The 18,247-nt window shown below is 45.2% G+C and overlaps 1 protein-coding gene and 1 non-coding gene across 15 annotated transcripts in view; both read left to right on the top strand.

Annotated features, from left to right (window-relative positions):
- Positions 1-17,582, top strand: part of SMG7 (SMG7 nonsense mediated mRNA decay factor) — a 73,213-nt gene extending 55,631 nt beyond the window's left edge. For 6 of the 14 annotated variants that reach the window (XM_072945961.1, XM_072945952.1, XM_072945957.1 and 3 more), the window contains 13 exons: positions 1,455-1,525; positions 2,712-2,772; positions 4,606-4,725; positions 5,579-5,867; positions 7,860-8,004; positions 8,485-8,867; positions 9,502-9,873; positions 10,649-10,798; positions 12,763-12,843; positions 13,347-13,506; positions 14,195-14,365; positions 14,468-14,613; positions 15,168-17,582. In XM_072945961.1, coding sequence (XP_072802062.1) covers positions 1,455-1,525; positions 2,712-2,772; positions 4,606-4,725; positions 5,579-5,867; positions 7,860-8,004; positions 8,485-8,867; positions 9,502-9,873; positions 10,649-10,798; positions 12,763-12,843; positions 13,347-13,506; positions 14,195-14,365; positions 14,468-14,613; positions 15,168-15,329 — 2,311 coding nt within the window. In that variant the 3' untranslated portion in view covers positions 15,330-17,582. The remainder of the gene's footprint in view (positions 1-1,454; positions 1,526-2,711; positions 2,773-4,605; positions 4,726-5,578; positions 5,868-7,859; positions 8,005-8,484; positions 8,868-9,501; positions 9,874-10,648; positions 10,799-12,762; positions 12,844-13,346; positions 13,507-14,194; positions 14,366-14,467; positions 14,614-15,167) is intronic. The other 8 variants (XM_006211772.4, XM_072945954.1, XM_031688836.2 and 5 more) reach the window with 4 other exon arrangements.
- LOC116284895 (small nucleolar RNA SNORA18) lies at positions 2,821-2,951 on the top strand. The gene has a single exon (XR_004194550.1). It is a non-coding gene; the product is annotated as a small nucleolar RNA SNORA18 (small nucleolar RNA).
- Positions 17,583-18,247: the final 665 nt, after the last annotated feature.

Raw genomic sequence — 18,247 nt, 5'->3', positions numbered from 1 at the left:
AACTTTATTCCTTTTTGTTCCCTGTCATTTACGCTTCCCCCTTCTTTCTCTCAGATTTGTTAGGATCTTTAGAATTATAATATAATGAATACCTTGCAGGTATTTCATTCCATCTTCAATTGTGTTACTACTCATTTTAGACTAGTGTGGAGTATTTCTTTAAAACTGGAGATTTTCTTTATGTGTCTGATACATCAAGGTTAATAATTGTCATTTATATCTTTTAAATAATGAAAAAACTATTCCTCTTCCCTTTGTGAACTCAAAATGTTATACATATTCAAATAACCTTCAGTTTCTTGCTTTCGGACCTTTTCAAGTTCTAGAATTTGTTTTCTCCTGTACTTTTCTAAGAACACGTTATCTTAAGGTAATAAATTTGTGAAATAGTGATGTATTTTTGTCCTTTGTAGAAAGCAAAGTTAGATTAAGTAACCCAGAGTAGGGTAAAGCGGTATCATTAAGTCATTTCTCACACTCTTCTGCAGTCTGCTTCTTGAGATCTCATATTTGTTGCATATGGACATGGTTGTTCTAGTCCAACATTGTTATTAATCTTCTTTTCCAGCTGTCTCCTAATTTGTTGCATCCCTGAAAGGCTCATAGTGTTTATTCTTCACTGTTTACTTCCTTATACGTTTTTCTGTATATTTCATTTATATTTTTTAAGTAGCATGTTCCCATATTTCAAAGTGTACAATTGTCAGAAATAGTTGTCAACCTCCAGTTTTTTTCTGTGATGTGATTATTTACACCCAGTTTCTCTATCCCGGGCACCTCACCCTGGGCTCTTTTTTTAACCACACTTTTCACCAACATTGGTTGTTACATATTTCCAAGAAAACCTTAGTATTACCTGAAGTAGATTGTGATTATTTCTAACATTTTAATTAAATACTTGAAATATTGTTTAATATTTTGCAAACTTTTGCAAAAATTTTGTATTAGGAACCAGAGCTTAGAGAGAAGGCTATTATAACAATGTGTGGATTTTTTAACATCAAAGGCATGTTCATCACTTTGAACAGAGAATGTGATTTGGCTATAATGTAACCACCCCCCCAACCCCCATCACAGATTAAGAACTAGTAACAGGCTCCACAACTGATAATATACGTGAAAAGTGCAAAAGCATAATACGCTGTCTCTCTGGTCAGTTTTCTCAGTAAATACCAATTTTCAATGTGTAGGACTGATGAATTAATTTTGCTACCTGTTAAATTAGCCTGGGAAATGACGCGCAGCAGTAGGTCCCTATCAGGAACTTGGCCCTGCTGGTGTACCTTTTACATGGACATATTTGGAAATACGTGTTAGGAAACCATACAGCCTTTAAAATGCTGACGCAAGGGGAAGATTCATAAAGTCTAGGCCCCTCAGGTGGCATTTTCATGGCTTCTTAGTGTTCTGGTTTCTCTTATGCAAAAGTAAAGTCTGAACTATTTAATTTGCAGCATTTGGCCCTGGCTGATTTCTCTTCTGAACAGCTTCCACCCCCATGAAGAGGATCTTTCAAGCACTAACGGTGAGGGTTGCCCTGACCTTGTGTTGCTCACGTGGTTCGCCAGCACACACGGTGGGCGTAAGGCCGGGGAAAACCAGGTTTTGTCCTTAAGTGTTTGACTTTAAATTCAGTGTCTCAGAAGCGACTTTGAACTCTGCATTGGTTCAGTATGTGGAGACAGAGGGAGCTGAGGCTGCTCTGTTCTTTCAGCAGCTTGCTCTCTGTGTCGCTGCATTTGAATAGGAGTCCAGAGAGGGCAGTGCCTTCAAGTGCTTTCCGTCGTCTCCTCCTCCTCATTTGTACTTTTTTTTTTTAAAGAACTAATATAAACAACATTACTCTGTCAAAGTAGTACTTACCATAGAACATTTGGGACATAAAATATAAAGAACGCATCACCCTTAGTTCCCTCATGCAGAAGTATTTTGTATGCTGTTCACATGGTAGTGTATTTTCTTTAAGACTTTCACCTGTGTGTACACACACATACCTGCATTGATTGGTATCATACAGCTTTGTGCCTGCTTTTTAAGTTTAACGTTATATTGTTAGCATTTTCCTTTGCATTTTGAAACATAGTTTTTACAGACTGCTTAATATTCCATCCTGTGGATATGCCATAATTTATTTAATCATTGTCTGTTTGCCAAAAATTTTTCCCCAGTATAAATAATCCTGCACTGAACAGGCTGTAGTTGACTCCTTTCTGATGATTCTTCTTCCATTAGATCAGTGCCCCTCAAGCATCAGATTTGCAAATGAATCACCTGGGATCTTGTTCAAATGCAGTTTATGATTCAGTAGGTTTAGGATAATGCCGGAGATTCTGCATTTATGACAAGCTCCCAGGTGATGTCAGTGTTGATATTTAAAACTTGAGTTAACAAGGAGATGGTCTAAACGTTGTGATGATTGGGTCTGAGGCTGTGGATTTTTAAGCCTGCAGAGGAGGGCAAGTCCATCATACCCGTTGTCCCCAGCATTGAGCACTGGCGGGTATGGGCCCTGTTTAGGGCCCAAAGGCAGCATGCAGGGGCTGGGCAGGTAAGCTGTTTGACCAGGGTACTGTAAAGAAGAGCACAGAGCTATGAACATTGTAGTTTTTCTTCTATATAGAAAAAAATTTTTAATTTAGGAAGCAGTGTTCTACTGAACAGCAATATTTTAATTAAAATGTTCACAGAGTTTGATTTCTACCCTTCTCTAGCTACACCACTTCCAGAGGAGTTTGAGTTACAAGGATTCTTGGCTTTGAGACCTTCTTTCAGGTAGGTGGCTTCTGTCACCACTTACCTAGAGTTTAAAAAAGCTTCCTGGTTGAGGTCTATCCCGATGGGGCTTTTTCCATAGACCTGCGTTGTGGGAACTGCCTCACAGAGTGGCTGTGTGGTTTCCCTTACTCACGGAACTGCATGATAGATCTGTGGGAAAGGACTACGAGACAGAGCTGCTAGATAAACTGAAAAACCTGACGGTCGCGCTTTTTACCGTCGGTGTTGGCGTACCCCAGCGATCAGTCCTGTTCCAGGGTGTGATAAGTTTAGGAGTAAATACACTGTAAACTTGAGGCTTGCTTAAAGAGTGTCTAGAACTCAGAACCAGGGAGATCCGTCTTCCCCAACCCCAAATACGTAATACTCCTAAAGTAAATTGCCTGAGGAAACTGGATCCCAAAGATTAGAGGTGAGGAGCTTTTGAAGTGTGTCCGTGTTCCACTGGAGATCAGAGAAGCCCAACTAAAAGAATCATGGACTGACTGACATGACAACTTGACTGAGCAAAAGTTCTTTTTGGAAGGGCTATCCTGAAGATTACGACTCACACATTGGAGCAGCGAGGGTGATGGGCAGTGGAAGGAATCAGAACATGTGAAGTTCTTTAAAGATTTATTAACTTAAATAATTTTGCTTATGTTACACAATAAAAAAAAAAAAACCTTTACACTTAAAAACCAAAAAGCTTCCTAATCAGCCACGCCACTTAAAGTTCCTCTCCTTGTGTAGCCCTGCTCTGCTTCCACAGTTGTATTTTCAGAGTTTAGACTTGATGATGTCCCATTACTAATATAAAAAGTTCAGTTTACTCACCCTCAGTTGTTACAGTGTCTTTTTTGGCTTAATGTCCAGAAGGTTAGTTTTTCAGCCACGGTTTCTGCCACTGTCACCCCCTCTCCCTGCTCCCCCTCCCCCGTACTACACATACTGCATACATACTCTCTGTCCATTCTTGAATAGCTCTCTATTTTTATTCCTCCAGAACTTTGTTCTGCTAAGCCTAGAGCACTCCTGTTTCCTCTTCTGCCCTTCCCTAACCAACCTATAAGCGCTTGCCCTTACCTATCCAAGCTCAGGTATCACTTCCTGTGAAACTTAAAGGCTTATCAGAAGAAACTAGCCCTTCTTTATTATGCTTCTCCTATTCTTTGCATAGTTTTTATTTCTTCAGATTAAATCATAGCTATTTGTTCCTTGAAATAGGGCCTATTCCTCATTCATCTCTGTGTCCTCAGCACCTGGCCTACTGCCTAGCAGTTCCTGGATGCTTTTTTTTTGTTTTGTTTTAAACAGATAGTTTAATGAGAAATCTGAAAAATTTTTTGGGTTGACTTTCTAATGTCAGTGAGTCTTCTGCTCTATATACCTTGTGATATTTATGCATTTTTCCAATTTCGATTGGGCCACAGGAGCATGGGTGACTTAATGTTATTTGTTAGAATAGGCATCTCAGAGACCCTTAGCATTGCCATGGTCATTTGAAGTAAATTACTTAGAATGCAAGGTAAGTACTAATGAAACATTTATTCTTATAATAAAAGAATCTTCCCTAACAAACGGTTGTGACTTGAGCACCTTAATTAGAAACTGAAGTACAAGTAAAAAATAACACATTCATGTAGTGAATTTTAATACTGTCTTTTCCGCATTGTTTTATTGCATTTAAAATCTTTGGGAGTATAAATTCTGAAAAATGCAACTGATTGCCTCAAATGGCTGGCCTATATGGGAAAATCTGAAGCCATCACAATTAATTAGGTGAACTTGGTTGCCTGGAAAATAACTTTAGCAGTTTAATTTTCTGTAATTTGCTTTTCTCAATTTCAGGAACTTGGATTTTTCCAAAGGCCACCAGGGTATCACAGGAGACAAAGAGGGCCAGCAGCGGCAGATTCGGCAGCAGCGTTTGATCTCCATAGGCAAATGGATCGCAGACAATCAGCCGAGGTAGCCCTCGCCCGACACACACGCACCACCCACGTGGGCGTAAGGCTTTGATGTGATGCTGTTGATTATAAACTCTTTCATCAGAATGTCAGTAACACAGCATCAGATTCTGTCCCTAGTGATCGTAGTATCTCTCACCTCCGTTCTCTCCATTACACTGCCTGTTGTAGAGGCACTGGCCTTGTCTCCCTTGAGCATCAGGAGCGTCTGCTCTGATGTATAAACATCTACGTCAGGCTAGCTACACTGCGCGTTCATAGTTACAGTGATTTGTGTTGACGGGGGCACTGTGGTCAGTTTCAGTCCAGACAGACCAGGATGGTGCTAGTGGCCAGTTAAATACAGAGCAGGTGTGGCTGTTGATGTAATGGAAAGGCAGAGGTTTTAGAGTCAGATAGGTTTGAGTTCAGTGTCTGGCTCTGCCTCTTACCCAGGTGTGTATCCAGTTGATTATAACCTTTCCAGCGTCAGTAACATTTCTGTAAGCGCTTACATGGTTGTATATTGGGTGGACTTAATACCTCTGAGCTTCGGGATTCACACCTGCAGACTCCTAGCTACTTCAGGTGTCTAGTCTCGTGTCTTGTGCTTCAGACATGCTCAGTAAATGTGGTTGTAATTTTTAGGAAACATCAAGAGGTCATGGGAGTATGTTGTGGTAATGTTAAGTGGGACAGTGAGTCTGAGTTTCTCCGTAACTCCTTTTTGTCAGCTGAATCCGCACTGTTACATCCCGCTGTTTCCGACGTTTTTAGGCTGGGAATGTATTGGCTGTGGGACCCATACACAGTTCAGTTGTTACTGTTTCTTAGATTTATGTTTTTCATATATGGATTTATTTTTACTTTTTTAGGCTGATTCAGTGTGAAAATGAGGTAGGGAAATTGTTATTTATCACAGAAATCCCAGAGTTAATACTGGAAGACCCCAGTGAAGCCAAAGAGAACCTCATTCTGCAAGAAACGTCCGTGATAGAGTCATTAGCTGCGGACGGGAACCCGGGGCTGAAGTCAGTGCTGTCTACGGGCCGGAGTGTAAGCAGCAGCTGTGACCCAGCAGAGAAGCCCATGGTCACCTTCAAAGAGAACATCAAGCCACGAGAAGTGAACAGAGACCAAGGAAGAAGCTTTCCTCCCAAAGAGGTGAGAAGGGACTGTAGCAAAGGAGTAACTGTAACTAAGAGTGATGGAATGAAAGACAACAACAAGAGGAAAACAGAAAGCAAGAAATGCACCTTAGAAAAGTTACAGGAAACAGGAAAGCAGAATGTGGCAGTGCAGGTAAGCTGTGTTTGAGCTGCGAAGCAGGTAGAGGAAGGCTCACACAGAAGGCGAGAGTTTGCATCTTGTTCCTGAAGCCTTGCGAACTGGCTGCTCTGGGAGCTTGAATGCATTCTCCAAAGGCTGCACAGTAGAGCCACGTCAAGGGCTGTGGGAGATGCGAACTCCGCCACCTCTCAGGAATTGTAATGGGAGTGCAAAACTCTCAACCTACTTTGACATTTTTGTCAGTTCTCTTTAGTTGAGGTGGCTGGAAGTGACCCGGTGCAGAGCCGTCAGCTCCACAGAGAGAGACATTTCCTCTGGAAGGCGTAACTGCCGTTTGATGGTGCTGCCCTGGGAAGCGTGGGGTCTTTCGCAGCCCACAGGACGAGTGTGTTACGGCTTGCACACAGATTGTTGTTGTTTTTGGTTTTTTCAGATCCACTATACAAAATAAATTACATTTTTGGGAAAAGCTACCGCTCTTTTCCTTGACATTTATGCCTGTCCCCGGCCAGCAGTAGCATCATATGATTTCAGTGTTGTTTGGGCTCATAGGAATTTGTCTCAGAGCGAGAGCCCAAGTCTCTTGCTAGGAAAAGATAAACACTACTCGGTTATTTGTGACTGTTTTTTTTTTTTTAATACCTTTCCAAAGCGATACAGATGATTTCATATAAACAGAAAAGGGTCTTTACTCTGTACTGCTTTATTAATACCACTAATGTTTGCATAAATACCTAAGTAGCCATTTGATTCGTTAACACAGTTTGGCAAATGTATTTGCAGTAGGCAAAAGAATCTTACATTTTTGCAGGCTGCTTGCAAATAAATAGTAGGGTTTTTAGGGAGGAAAGAGAAATAAGAACATAATAGTTCCATTTTAAGATTAATAGTAGAGGGAGAAGCAGAGAGAAAAACATGGCAAAAACTGAGAGGAGGCACAGAGAGAGAGAGAGGTGCTGGGGAAAGGCAAGGGGAAAAATCCAAAGAACTGTGAAGCCCAAGGACCAGTGTTTTCGGGATAAAGAGTTCAGCGTTTCCTGCCTGCTCGGCCGCCATTCTCTGCAGCTGCCTCCCAAAAATGTTCAGGTGGAAAATAAAATCTCTTTTCCAGTTTCTCATCCCTTTTAGGTCTGCCTGGTGACGATTACGGAAAGCCTGACAGTAGTCAGTGTATCACCAGCCTCTGTACCTCATCCTGAGTTCTCTGTAAATGCTGCCTGTTTTCCCTTGTTTTACTCACCTTCACTTGAGCAGTGCACATGGCGTCTGCTCCCCTCCAGCTCCATGTGTGGGATCTTAGGCTGTTCCTTACTGCTGAAACTGGCCTCGTTTATTCAGAAGGGTGGTAGAGTTGCAGGGTGGAAGGTGGATGTCTGACTGGGACCATTAAGGCTGCCCAGGTGAAGTTAAACTGAGGGCCAGAGTGTCTCATCTGTGGGCTAGTGGTCACTCTTAATCCATGATTCATGCACATGGCTTAGTGAGTTAGAGCACGCCGGGTCCTGGGGCCCATAGCGCATGGCTTTGGATCACAGGCGGGCTTTTTACACTGTTGGCATCAGGTGCCTCATTGGTGAAGCAGATGAGTTCCCAGGTCTTTTCCATGCTTCGTACTTTTATGATTCTGTGAAAGCAAAATAATTATATAAGTAAAACTGAGCCATTGTATCTTTTATTGGCAATTAAGTAATTTGTTTTGATTTTCCCATCTTGTATTTAGGTGAAATTAAATATCTTCAGCATATACTTTTTCTTTTTTTTTTTTTTTTGACATAATGGTGTTTTAAACACTTAGAGTGGGTGCTTCTTTTTGACACATTCGAGCTTCAGAGTATTATAGGTAGTTTTGCTTCTGGTTGGTCATAGGTAAAGTCCCAGACAGAGTTAAGAAAGACTCCAGTGTCTGAAGCCAGGAAAACACCTGTCACTCAAACCCCAAGTCAAGCAAGTAACTCCCAGTTCATCCCCATCCATCACCCTGGAGCCTTCCCCCCTCTTCCCAGCCGGCCAGGTAAATAATACGTTCTGTCATTTTTTTTTTTTACTGAATTCAGTATGTGTAGGAGTTTCTGTTCACCCACTGAATAATTTTATACTCTGAATGACATTGCTAAACCGTAATGTTGAAAGGTAGAAGAAAGTTCTCTTTTCCTGAATGTTTATGGAATCATTTTTGAGCCATTTCTCTTAGTCTGTGTACAAGTGCGGGCTTGTTATTATGAAGAATTCTTGTCACTAAACATGACATCTACAAAACTGCCTTTAGTGCACTCCAGTCACTTCAGTGCATGGAAGTAGCAGCCAACAGTCTATATTTAATTCTTGAAATCGGGTTAAAGATGGACACTTGACCAATCTTATGTGATGGTTTACCCCTGCCTTTTATAAGTTATTAGAAGACCTCTTCTCCGTCCCACCCCAAAATGACTTATTTTTGCCTTTCTTTTGCTAAGTTTCCTTAGAACTAAAGCTGTGTTACTCTCTTTTGAAGGGTTCCCGCCCCCAACGTATGTCATCCCCCCACCTGTGGCATTTTCTATGGGCTCAGGTTACACCTTCCCAGCTGGTGTTTCTGTCCCAGGAACCTTTCTTCAGCCTGCAGCTCACTCTCCAGCAGGAAACCAGGTGCAAGCTGGGAAACAGTCCCACATTCCTTACAGCCAGCAACGGCCCTCCGGACCAGGGCCAGTGAACCAGGGACCTCAACAGCCACAGCCACCTGCCCAGCAGCCCCTTACGTCTCTACCAGCTCAGCCAGCAGCCCAGTCCACAAGCCAGTTGCAGGTTCAAGCTCTCGCTCAGCAACAGCAGTCCCCTGCAAAAGCTGTGCCAGCTTTGGGGAAGAGCCCTCCTCACCACTCTGGATTCCAGCAGGTAAGGTGCAGTCTCGCGCGCTGCCCGGCTGAGGAGAGGCGGGAGGGAGGCTGGGCGTGCTCAGTGTTGGGTTGACTAAGACTGCTGGTTAAGATGCAGCTGCTTCCCGCTTAGACTTGTAATGGCTATGGGAATACTTGTCTCCTCTTTGCTGGTTGAGGAAGTTCAAGTGTTTCACTTTTGTAAAGGATAATAGATCTTAACTGCCGTTCTTTGATGCTACTGCTTGTCAGCTTTATAGAAAACGATTTTCTGTAAATAATTTCTCCTATTAGACAGCTAAACTAAAGAAAGGGAATAGAATCATAATCTTGATGAGATTATTAAGTCTTCAACCAGTCTTCAACATTGTCATCCCCACAGCACATGAAGCAGCAGGGGAAGTGCGCGTGCACCACACTCACGCTCATTTATTAAGGCTCATAACTAATGAAATTGAAAGAGAATATGAGTTTAGTGCCCTTAATCTGTTCCCAGAAAGCTCTGTGTATTGGAAAGCCTGAAGGGTAAAGGGAACTGCGTTGCCTAGAGCTCTGTTGGTGGCAAAGCCTCCGAGGCTCACTGATTCCTGGGCACTGAGTGTAAGTGGCATTGCGTTTCATCCTCGCGTTGGTGACAAGCGTCTCTTTTTTAGTATCAACAGGCGGATGCCTCCAAACAGCTGTGGAATCCCCCTCAGGTTCAAGGCCCGTTAGGGAAAATCATGCCTGTGAAACAGCCCTACTACCTTCAAACCCAAGACCCCATAAAACTGTTTGAGCCGTCATTGCAACCTCCTGTAATGCAGCAGCAGCCTCTAGAGAAAAAGATGAAGCCTTTTCCCATGGAGCCATATAACCACAACCCCTCAGAGGTCAAGGTCCCAGAATTCTACTGGGACTCTTCGTACAGCATGGCCGACAACAGGGCTGTCATGGCGCAGCCAGCGAACGTGGACCGCAGGGGCAAGCGGTCCCCAGGAGCCTTCCGTCCAGAGCAGGACCCTGCGCCCGGGATGCCGTTCGAGGTGTGTGTCCTTTCCCGTCACCAGGCCCTCCGCAGATAGGTCTGGGCTGCGTGTCTTTTGACTCTCAAGTAGGTGTCTGTAAAGGTCGCTCCGACCCATTAGGCTGCAGAGTGCTGCTGGGTGCGCAGCGCGGCACTGGGTCTCCTGCACAGGGGCGCCCCGCGCCTGGTTTGGGGCAGCTGGAGAGTTCTGTTCCTGACTGTGAACTGTGATGCTGGTCTGGCAGAGAGACAGCGTGCAGAAGTCTCTAACATAGCGCGTTAGAGAATTCTGAGGCAAAGCTCCTTGCAGTCAGGCTGAATCATCTAAGTTAAAAATAGGTTTGCTGCATATTTGAGCAAATTGCTTTCTGAGGGGAACCAAGTCAGCCAGTTATGTTTGATAGTGGAGCTGTCTTTTATTGACCCTTTTATTCGTGAGAAACAGGTGTGTGTTTGTAACTTTCAAAAAAGCTGTTTCTCTGGTTTTTAGCACAAGGTGTGCTGATCACGTTGCTCCGCTGCATTGCTTTACTCACTGCCCACGTTGCCCTTTCCTGTCCTGCTCTGTGTTTGCCACTGTTCTGGCTGCTTTCTGTTGCCTTGGCCGTCCTCTGCCATTGTCCTTGTGTCGCTGTGCTTTGGGGTTTCAGAGCCTCTTCCTCTTTGCTTAATGCTGTCTCCCTGTTCATCACTTCTTCCTTCTGGACTAAAGTTGCCTTCATCCCCCTAATCGTACTACTGCTCCTTTGTGCCTTTGTCTTACAGCGTCTCACTGTGATCCTTTCTGTCACTAGGACCCCAAGGGCTCCCCTCTGCTCCCTCCGGACCTGTTAAAGAGTCTGGCTGCCTTGGAGGAGGAGGAAGAGCTGATTTTTTCTAACCCTCCTGATCTTTACCCAGCTCTGCTGGGGCCTCTCGCCTCCCTTCCTGGACGAAGCCTCTTTGTATGTATTTGACGTGATTCTTCTTCTTGCTCTAACCCAGCTGCTTTTCTGAGATTCTGTAGTCCTTATAAAGGTGGTGTCTTCTTTCTAGGGCTTTCCTCCTTGACAGAATTTTAAAACTTACTTCCTGACTGCCCAGACTAACCTTCAAGTGTTGGTAGAATATGGCAAAACATTTCTGACTCCATAGCTTCCCCAGATCTCAACCAGAGCTTTGTTATGCGTGTTCCCCAGAAAGCACCCTGCTGAGCTGCTCACACACCGATGTGATGCTGGCGCACTAGCTCTCCTTTCAGGTGGCACTGCCGTCCGGATCCAGGAACTCCGGGTGTCATTGAATCTTGCTTAGGAACAGTGAGATTTTTCCTCATGTACTCAGAGTATGAAATGAAATAATGTTCTAGATGTTCTACTGAATAAAAAGATTCTAGAATGGTTTTACCAAACAGTATGTGGTTCTTTTCTGTTGGGTTAAACTAAGAGCCCTGATCTAAATTCAGAGCCAGATTCATAAACAGAATGAGTGAGAATGAAGAGGATTCTGTTTACAAACACCGGAGGACCGTCAATGAGTGAGCACAGAGGCAAATAACTAGAATGGCAGGAAATGAAGTCTGAGAATTGATTAGTGGTAGCTTTTTAAAATAGTCTTCTGTAACCCAGTCTGCCACCGTTTACATGTTTTATTTTACGAAGGTAGAGGACTGTAAGAAAGATGTGAGTTTTTTTTCCCTCCTCCCTTCACACCATCTTAATAAATCATAAAACAAATCTGAATTCCACCTTTTTGCTGTTTTTTCCCCATAAACACAAGGGGGAAAAATACATTCATAAGATTAAAGTGCATTGATTTTAGTATTAGGAGAAGTAAAAGCTTAATGGCTCTCATGACAGAAGCTGCTGTCCCTGGCACGTGAAGTTCTCTTAAAAAATTTTACTGAGTGAGTGGCCATAGACACCTCCCACCCCCACCCCCAAATTAGCAAAAATAAAAGCTCCCCTGGACACGCAAACGCCCAGGGACTGCAGGAAGCCCAGGTGCCACCTGCTGCCTCTGCGTTTCTTGCTGCTTTTCTTTCTTGCTACCTTTTTGCTGGGGGACTTGAGGGGCTGGGGGGGCGCCTGTCTGTCCACTGGTTTCCTGATCCCTCCGTCCCTGCCGTGCTTGCCCTTACGCTGGAAGTGAAGATGGTGGTAGAACAAGCTGGGGGTGGCAGGGGTGTGAGGGAAGTGGGGGCTTTTTAGTGGGGTTTTTTTTTTTTCATGTTTTAAAAAAAACCTTGACTGTAGCCCTTCCTGTATTTAACATTGTTAATGATGTAATGTCACGTGTGACAGTGCCGTGCATGTAGCAGGTGTTAATAAATGCTTTGTGACCAACTATTCAGTAACAGCGAGCATCAGAGGGTCAGCTTTTTTTTTTTTAATTTAGTCGCTTTCTTAGGGCTGAGGTTGACTTTAGCGACTATTTAGTACATACCACAGGTAGAGCTGCTTAGAAACCCGTTGTCAAGTGGATTTAAAGGCTTCTTTAAAGTCATTAATGTCAGTGTTTTAAAAATTTGGATAGAAAACAGTGCCAGACCAGTTCAGCATCTTGTTTTGAGAATGTTTCGAACTGAACTGTTGACAAAGGGATCCCTGAGGTTCTTGCCTAGTGGACACTCAGAAGTGCCAGTTGCCAAGGTGTGTCTGCTTCCTGCCGGGGTCTCTGTGCGAGACTAGAGGCACCAATCAAGGAGCGTTCTCCCTGGCGTGCCTGTGGCAGCTGGCACTTATTAGCTGGCGGCACGGTATTAACAGATTTGCATTTTCATCTTCAGAACATTACATTGTACAGGAGAGGTGAGTACAAGTGTGCTTATTACATTGTGGTCCTTTACTTCGGTTGTATGGTGTCTTAAAATTAATATGAAGAAAATGGAAGGCATAATTTAACTACCTTTTTTTCCGGGACCGTGAAGAAATCCTTATTGGAGAAGCCCTCAGAGCTCATGTCACATTCATCCTCTTTTCTGTCCCTCACCGGATTCTCTCTCAATCAGGTGCGTAAACAGTGGGAAATCCTGCTTTGTGCTTTTATTGTGGGCTGGTGTTTTCTCTCCTGCTCTGTTGCAATGTGCCTGTTTTTCTCTTTTCTTTCTCTTACGTATATTGGTATCTTCCAGGTATTTGATTTTATTCCCCGCCCTCCCACAGCCCTCCCCTCTCTGATGAAGGTGTACTAGAAACTTGTGTGTTATATAAGTGTGAACCCTTTAACTTCTCATTAATGTGAAAATCCTTGGGGGCTCTGTTGTTCAGCCCCAAAATTATTCCTACTTTTTAATCAGGGTGGTTTACATAGAGCAAAAGGGTGAGCGAGGGAGGAGCAAAGGTGAAATGAATTAAATAGGAAAGCTGAAAGAAACAGAAATAAAAGCCTTTAAAAGTTTGTTTGCTAAGAAAAGCTGAGGATGTATCAAGCATCCATAAGCATGAACACTGCGTTTTCTTAAATCTCCTTCTTAGGTGTGAGTTTGTTAACTTGGTGGTTATTTTCTTTCAGGAAAGATACCCAAATAACAGCGTGTTCAACGAGGTGTATGGGAAAAGCCTCACCACTAGCTCCAAAGCGGAACCGCGCCCCTCGGCGGCCCCGCAGGAAGCATCGCTGTACTCCCTGTTTGAAGGAACCCCGTGGTCGCCGTCACTCCCGGCCAGCTCAGGTGCTGCCTGGTCTCTGCGCCGCAGGCCGTACGCCTCCCGTGCACGGACACTGATTAGGGGAGAGTGTGGTTTTGAGATTATAAGTATATTGGTGCTTTGGTGGGTTTTGTTCATTTCTATTTGGGGTTTTTTTGTTTGTTTTTAAAGTAATTTCTGAAAGAAAATAGAGGGGGAATGCCTGATGAGCTGGTTCACATAATAAATGCCACTAAAAAAGCTGCTCTGCATCCTCTGTTTAACTAGCAGAGTTGTGAAGGGAGAAAGATACGGGGTTTTATCTAGAGGGTTCCAGCTGTTTTTTAGTTTTATTTGTAGATAACTCGTTCTTTGCAGGAAAAGTTGGCACTTTTTAGAAAAAATTAGTGGTAGTTCTTAAGGTTAGGCAGTTCTTTCTGACAGAGAAGACGAGTATATACTTACCTGAAACAGGCATACCAAAACAGTGCGTGCACTTGGAAAAATTGTCTGCTGTTCTGTTTTAAGGCAAGGAGCGTGCCTTAGATGTGTACAGTGAGACAGCACATCTGGCAGGCTCCCTTTTGGGGCCTTCGTTTTGCCTTTCCCCCAAAGCTGTATGGTTATTTGTAGCAGAATTCAAGGGATCAGAACTACAGGAAACCTTCATTCTTGGGATGTCTGTGGAGCATCTTCCTCTATTTAATGTCCTGTATTGCTGTTCTTTAATAGACCATTCAACACCAGCCAGCCAATCTCCTCATTCCTCGAACCCAAGCAGCCTGCCGAGCTCCCCTCCAACACACAACCATAATTCTGTCCCGTTCTCCAATTTTGGACCCATTGGGACTCCAGATAACAGGGACAGGAGAACTGCAGATCGATGGAAAACTGATAAGCCAGGTGAGGTCCGGACTTCACTGCTTAGCGATCCTTCCCTGGCTTCGGGCATTTGACACTGGTAGCACGTCATCTTGAGTTATTCTTATCTCTTTTCATTCCTAGCCATGGGGGGGTTTGGCATTGATTACCTCTCAGCAACGTCATCTTCTGAGAGCAGTTGGCATCAGGCCAGCACTCCGGGTGGCTCCTGGGCAGGCCATGGTCCCTCCATGGAGGATTCCTCTGCTGTGCTCATGGAAAGCTTAAAGGTGAGTGGGCCGGGAGCAAGAACCACAGGAGACATCTCTGCTTCTGTTCACAGGGCTAGTCTCACTCCTAAAGCCCTTCGAACTGACTGATTCATGGCACTTCCCTTACCTTTACCTGCCTTATAAAATTCTTGAATAGGATTGCTATTTTTTTTTTTAATTTGTGAATTTGCTAGTGATGAAGCAGTATCTTTGGGACAGGCATGAAGTCTTTAGCTGGAGTCTAAGATTAAGAAAATTCTGACTCATCTTGGAATATTTTACTTAAGCCTTTTCTGAATAAGTAGAAGAAGGATATCTAATTTTAGACATGTGTTGTTTGCCTAAAACCTTTCTAGTAAATGCTCTGTGGTCTCACATGGAGCTGAGTTTTAGTTAAAAAAAAAAAAAGACTTCGTTTGAAACATCCTTTCAGCTTTTCTGGTTTAAAATGATCTTCATGAGAACTGGTCTACAACAACTTTTGCTCATAGCTGGATTTTTTTAGGGGTGGGAAATCTTGGGACATAAATGCCTTTGTGTTTGGCTGGGATTAAAAAGGAAATCCCTTTCAGACAACCAGGCACTTGACCTCTGCTGACAAGCTCTGGACTGTTTTTCAGTCTATCTGGTCCAGCTCCATGATGCATCCTGGACCTTCCGCTCTGGAGCAGCTGTTAATGCAGCAGAAGCAGAAGCAGCAGCGGGGACACGGCACCATGAACCCTCCACACTGAGCCGAGGGGCAGCCCTGGGAACGAAGGCTCCATAAACCATGGCATGCTGGGCGTGCAGGACCGGCCCACGCAGTCCCCTGCAGGTGGCAGCCCTCTTTTCTGTTCCTTGCTGTTGAGAGGGTGTAAGCGTCCACCAGCCCGCTGAGTGTGCACGAAATGTCCGCAGTGCAACAAAAAGAAAAACCACCAGGAACTGTCCGTCCCCCGGGGCCTTGCGGAGGGGGAGGAGCTGCTGCTCGTCTCACTCAGTTACCTGACATCACTGCCTCCCCCCTTCTCCGTTGTGCATGTCCCCAGCCACACGGGCAGTGAAAGCTGAGAAGGGAAGGCAGATGGGAGAAGCCAGTGGGAACGTCTCAGTCCTTTTTTTCCTCTTTGGGGAATAAAATAGGAATCCATTAATGATTGCTTTGCTGACTGAGAATGTAGTTGAAATTACTCCTGAACATCTTTTATTATTGTTATTACTCTCAGTAGTGAAACATCACACTGAACTCTTCCATACACAGACGTGCTTCTAGTCAGTGTGTAGCAAGGAAAGCCCCATGCGCTGCTCCTGTGTGAGGCTGGCGGTGACCGGAGGGGGGACTGACCTCTTCCGCCAGGGGAGTGTTCCAGAAGGGAGAGGACAGAGGCCTCCACTTTCACCCAGAAGGTTCTGGTGGGCCCTCCTCTGGCCTGGAGACTCCAGCAGGAAGCACCCCTCTCTCTGTCGGTGCTCGAGCCCCAGTGGAGGACGCAGCGTGGGCGGTGGTGCTGGTCTGGACTAGCTGACGACTGCTGTAGGATTTTAAATGAACGTTTTCGATTCCTGTACATTTTACGGTAGCATAGCAAGCCGTCTATGGAAGGCAGGCTAGTCCACTCGCGGCCTGACACATTTTAATAGGTAGAAGCTTTCAGTGTGATTATTTTTCGTTTGGTTGGTTTTTGTGCCCCCATCCTACCTACCACCCACCTCCTGCTGTCCCTACCTCCATCCCCCTTTCTGCCCTACGCTGTGTGCTGGTAATTGTGTTTACTCCTAATGTGTACAACATCTCGCCAGGGAGCAGCAGCACGGGGCCAGGAGGGGGGCCCAAAGACAGTCTGAGAGAAAGGAAGCAGTGGCGTCTGCTGAGCCCGCCGAGGGGCCGTCCGCCACGGCCTCCCAGCCTCCGCCTCCAGAGTGAGACCCAGGGCAGCACGGACACGTGTGCGTCCCGCACAGAAGAAAGCGCAACGAAGTCCCTTCTGGAAAAGGCGAAAGAAAGGAAAATCAACTTTTATTTGATATTTATTAGAAGGAAAGAGGACTGAAAATGTTCTTGTGTAGAAACAGAAGGACAGCATTTCTGATAGTTATTTCTAGAAAAGTAATATTTTAAGGGGAAATTATGGAAACAATCTGATGAATGTCCAGTTGCTGTGCTAGTGGTAGGGTCTGTTTCCTGGGAGGTCTCTCGTGTACGTGTGCGTGTCCGTGTGCAGGTGCGCATGCCCAGCTGCCCCCCAGGGGAGGGGCGGGGTGTGTGCGTGTGTGGGGTTAGTGTGGGACCCCAGCTGGAGAGCGGCTGCAGAGCCAAGCACATCCAGGAGCCCGGGCGTCACTGGAGTCCGGGCAGCCCCGGCAGTGACAAGGGGCGAGGGGAACACTCACTGCTCTTGCTAGAGCGGTTGGAGTCCCGTGTGCTTACATGATTGCTCTTTTAGTTTGACATGGTGTTTGGGTTTTTTGTTTTTGTTTTGTTTTTTGAAAGGTCTGAATGGGTGAAGTCCCCCACCCAATGGCAACATGAAATCCTCTGTGCTTCTCTCCAGCCCCTTCCCCGTGCCACCTCTCCCCCATTCCCTCCCTCCCGAGCCTCCTTCCCTGCCGCCTCCGCCCACGTCGTGTGTTTGAGCTCTGCATTCAGGCAGCTGCGACATTCCAGTGTTTGAACTGTCACCGGTTCTTGCGCCCTCGACAGGCTGACCAGGTTCGTCGTCTCGCTCCCCGAAGTGCCCACGTCCCACCCACAGCCCCGTTTCTGCATGAGAATTCGGTGTGTGGAATGCTCCCTGACGCTCGGCGCGGGAGCCCTCGCCCTGCAGCCTTCAGCGTGGAGCAGTGGGGAGGAGAGGAGGCTCTTCACTGGAAGCTGGTTTTGTGTAGTAAACTTTCTTCTGTGCTTTGTTTCTGTTTTTGTTTTTTGTTTTGTTTCGGTCTGTCTGTGCAAGCCCTGCAGCTGCTGAAATCGGCTTTGCCTTTAATTAAACCACGTTCTCCAACCAGCCCTCTGTATAGGTTGTTCTTCTGTCCTAAAAGAAAATCCAGCCAAATGAAAGCCTGAACTGCTCACGAGTCATCTAGGGGAAGCAAAGATGGTCAAGAATCGAACACACTTCGGGGTTGTTTTTGCTTTTAGTCGCATTCTAAACCAGTGTGCATGACTGTGGAAAGGGGTGGGTAGAAACTGGCAAAATTCTTTTAATAAATAGATGGCTTATGCAGGTGGGCTAACCCAGCGTTTTTATCCCCTTTGTTGCTGTTAATAAGGCAACTCAGAGGTAGTAACTAGCGTTCCTAGCTTTGGGGCTGTGTTTCCTTTGAGTTGTGTCCCAAATTTCCAGCAGCAGCCCGCTGGGCCTTGGCGGTGTGCCTGGAGCCAGTGGCACGGCCCGCCCGTCCATGTTCAGCACGACGACCAGCTGTCCTGTCGCCTGATGTTGACTGAGCCTGCACTTCACTTCCTAGCTCTGCTTTCCACAAGCACCTACACCCTTGACACACTGTTCACAATGCCTCGTGTATTCTGTAAGAGAAAGGGGGAGTGCGGCCACGTCTTTGAAGGTCTAGTATTTAATGGAATCTTTTACCCAAGGTAACCCTGAAAAACCAGGTAGTTTGGGTAAATGATAACCAAAATAAAGCCGTAGCAATCTATTATGTACATCGT

This window comes from Vicugna pacos, chromosome 21 (genome assembly GCF_048564905.1).
Source record: "Vicugna pacos chromosome 21, VicPac4, whole genome shotgun sequence".
Taxonomy (NCBI): Eukaryota; Metazoa; Chordata; class Mammalia; order Artiodactyla; family Camelidae; genus Vicugna; species Vicugna pacos.
Note: the sequence above shows the minus strand (reverse complement) of the source record. Positions and strands in the feature narration are given on the sequence as shown.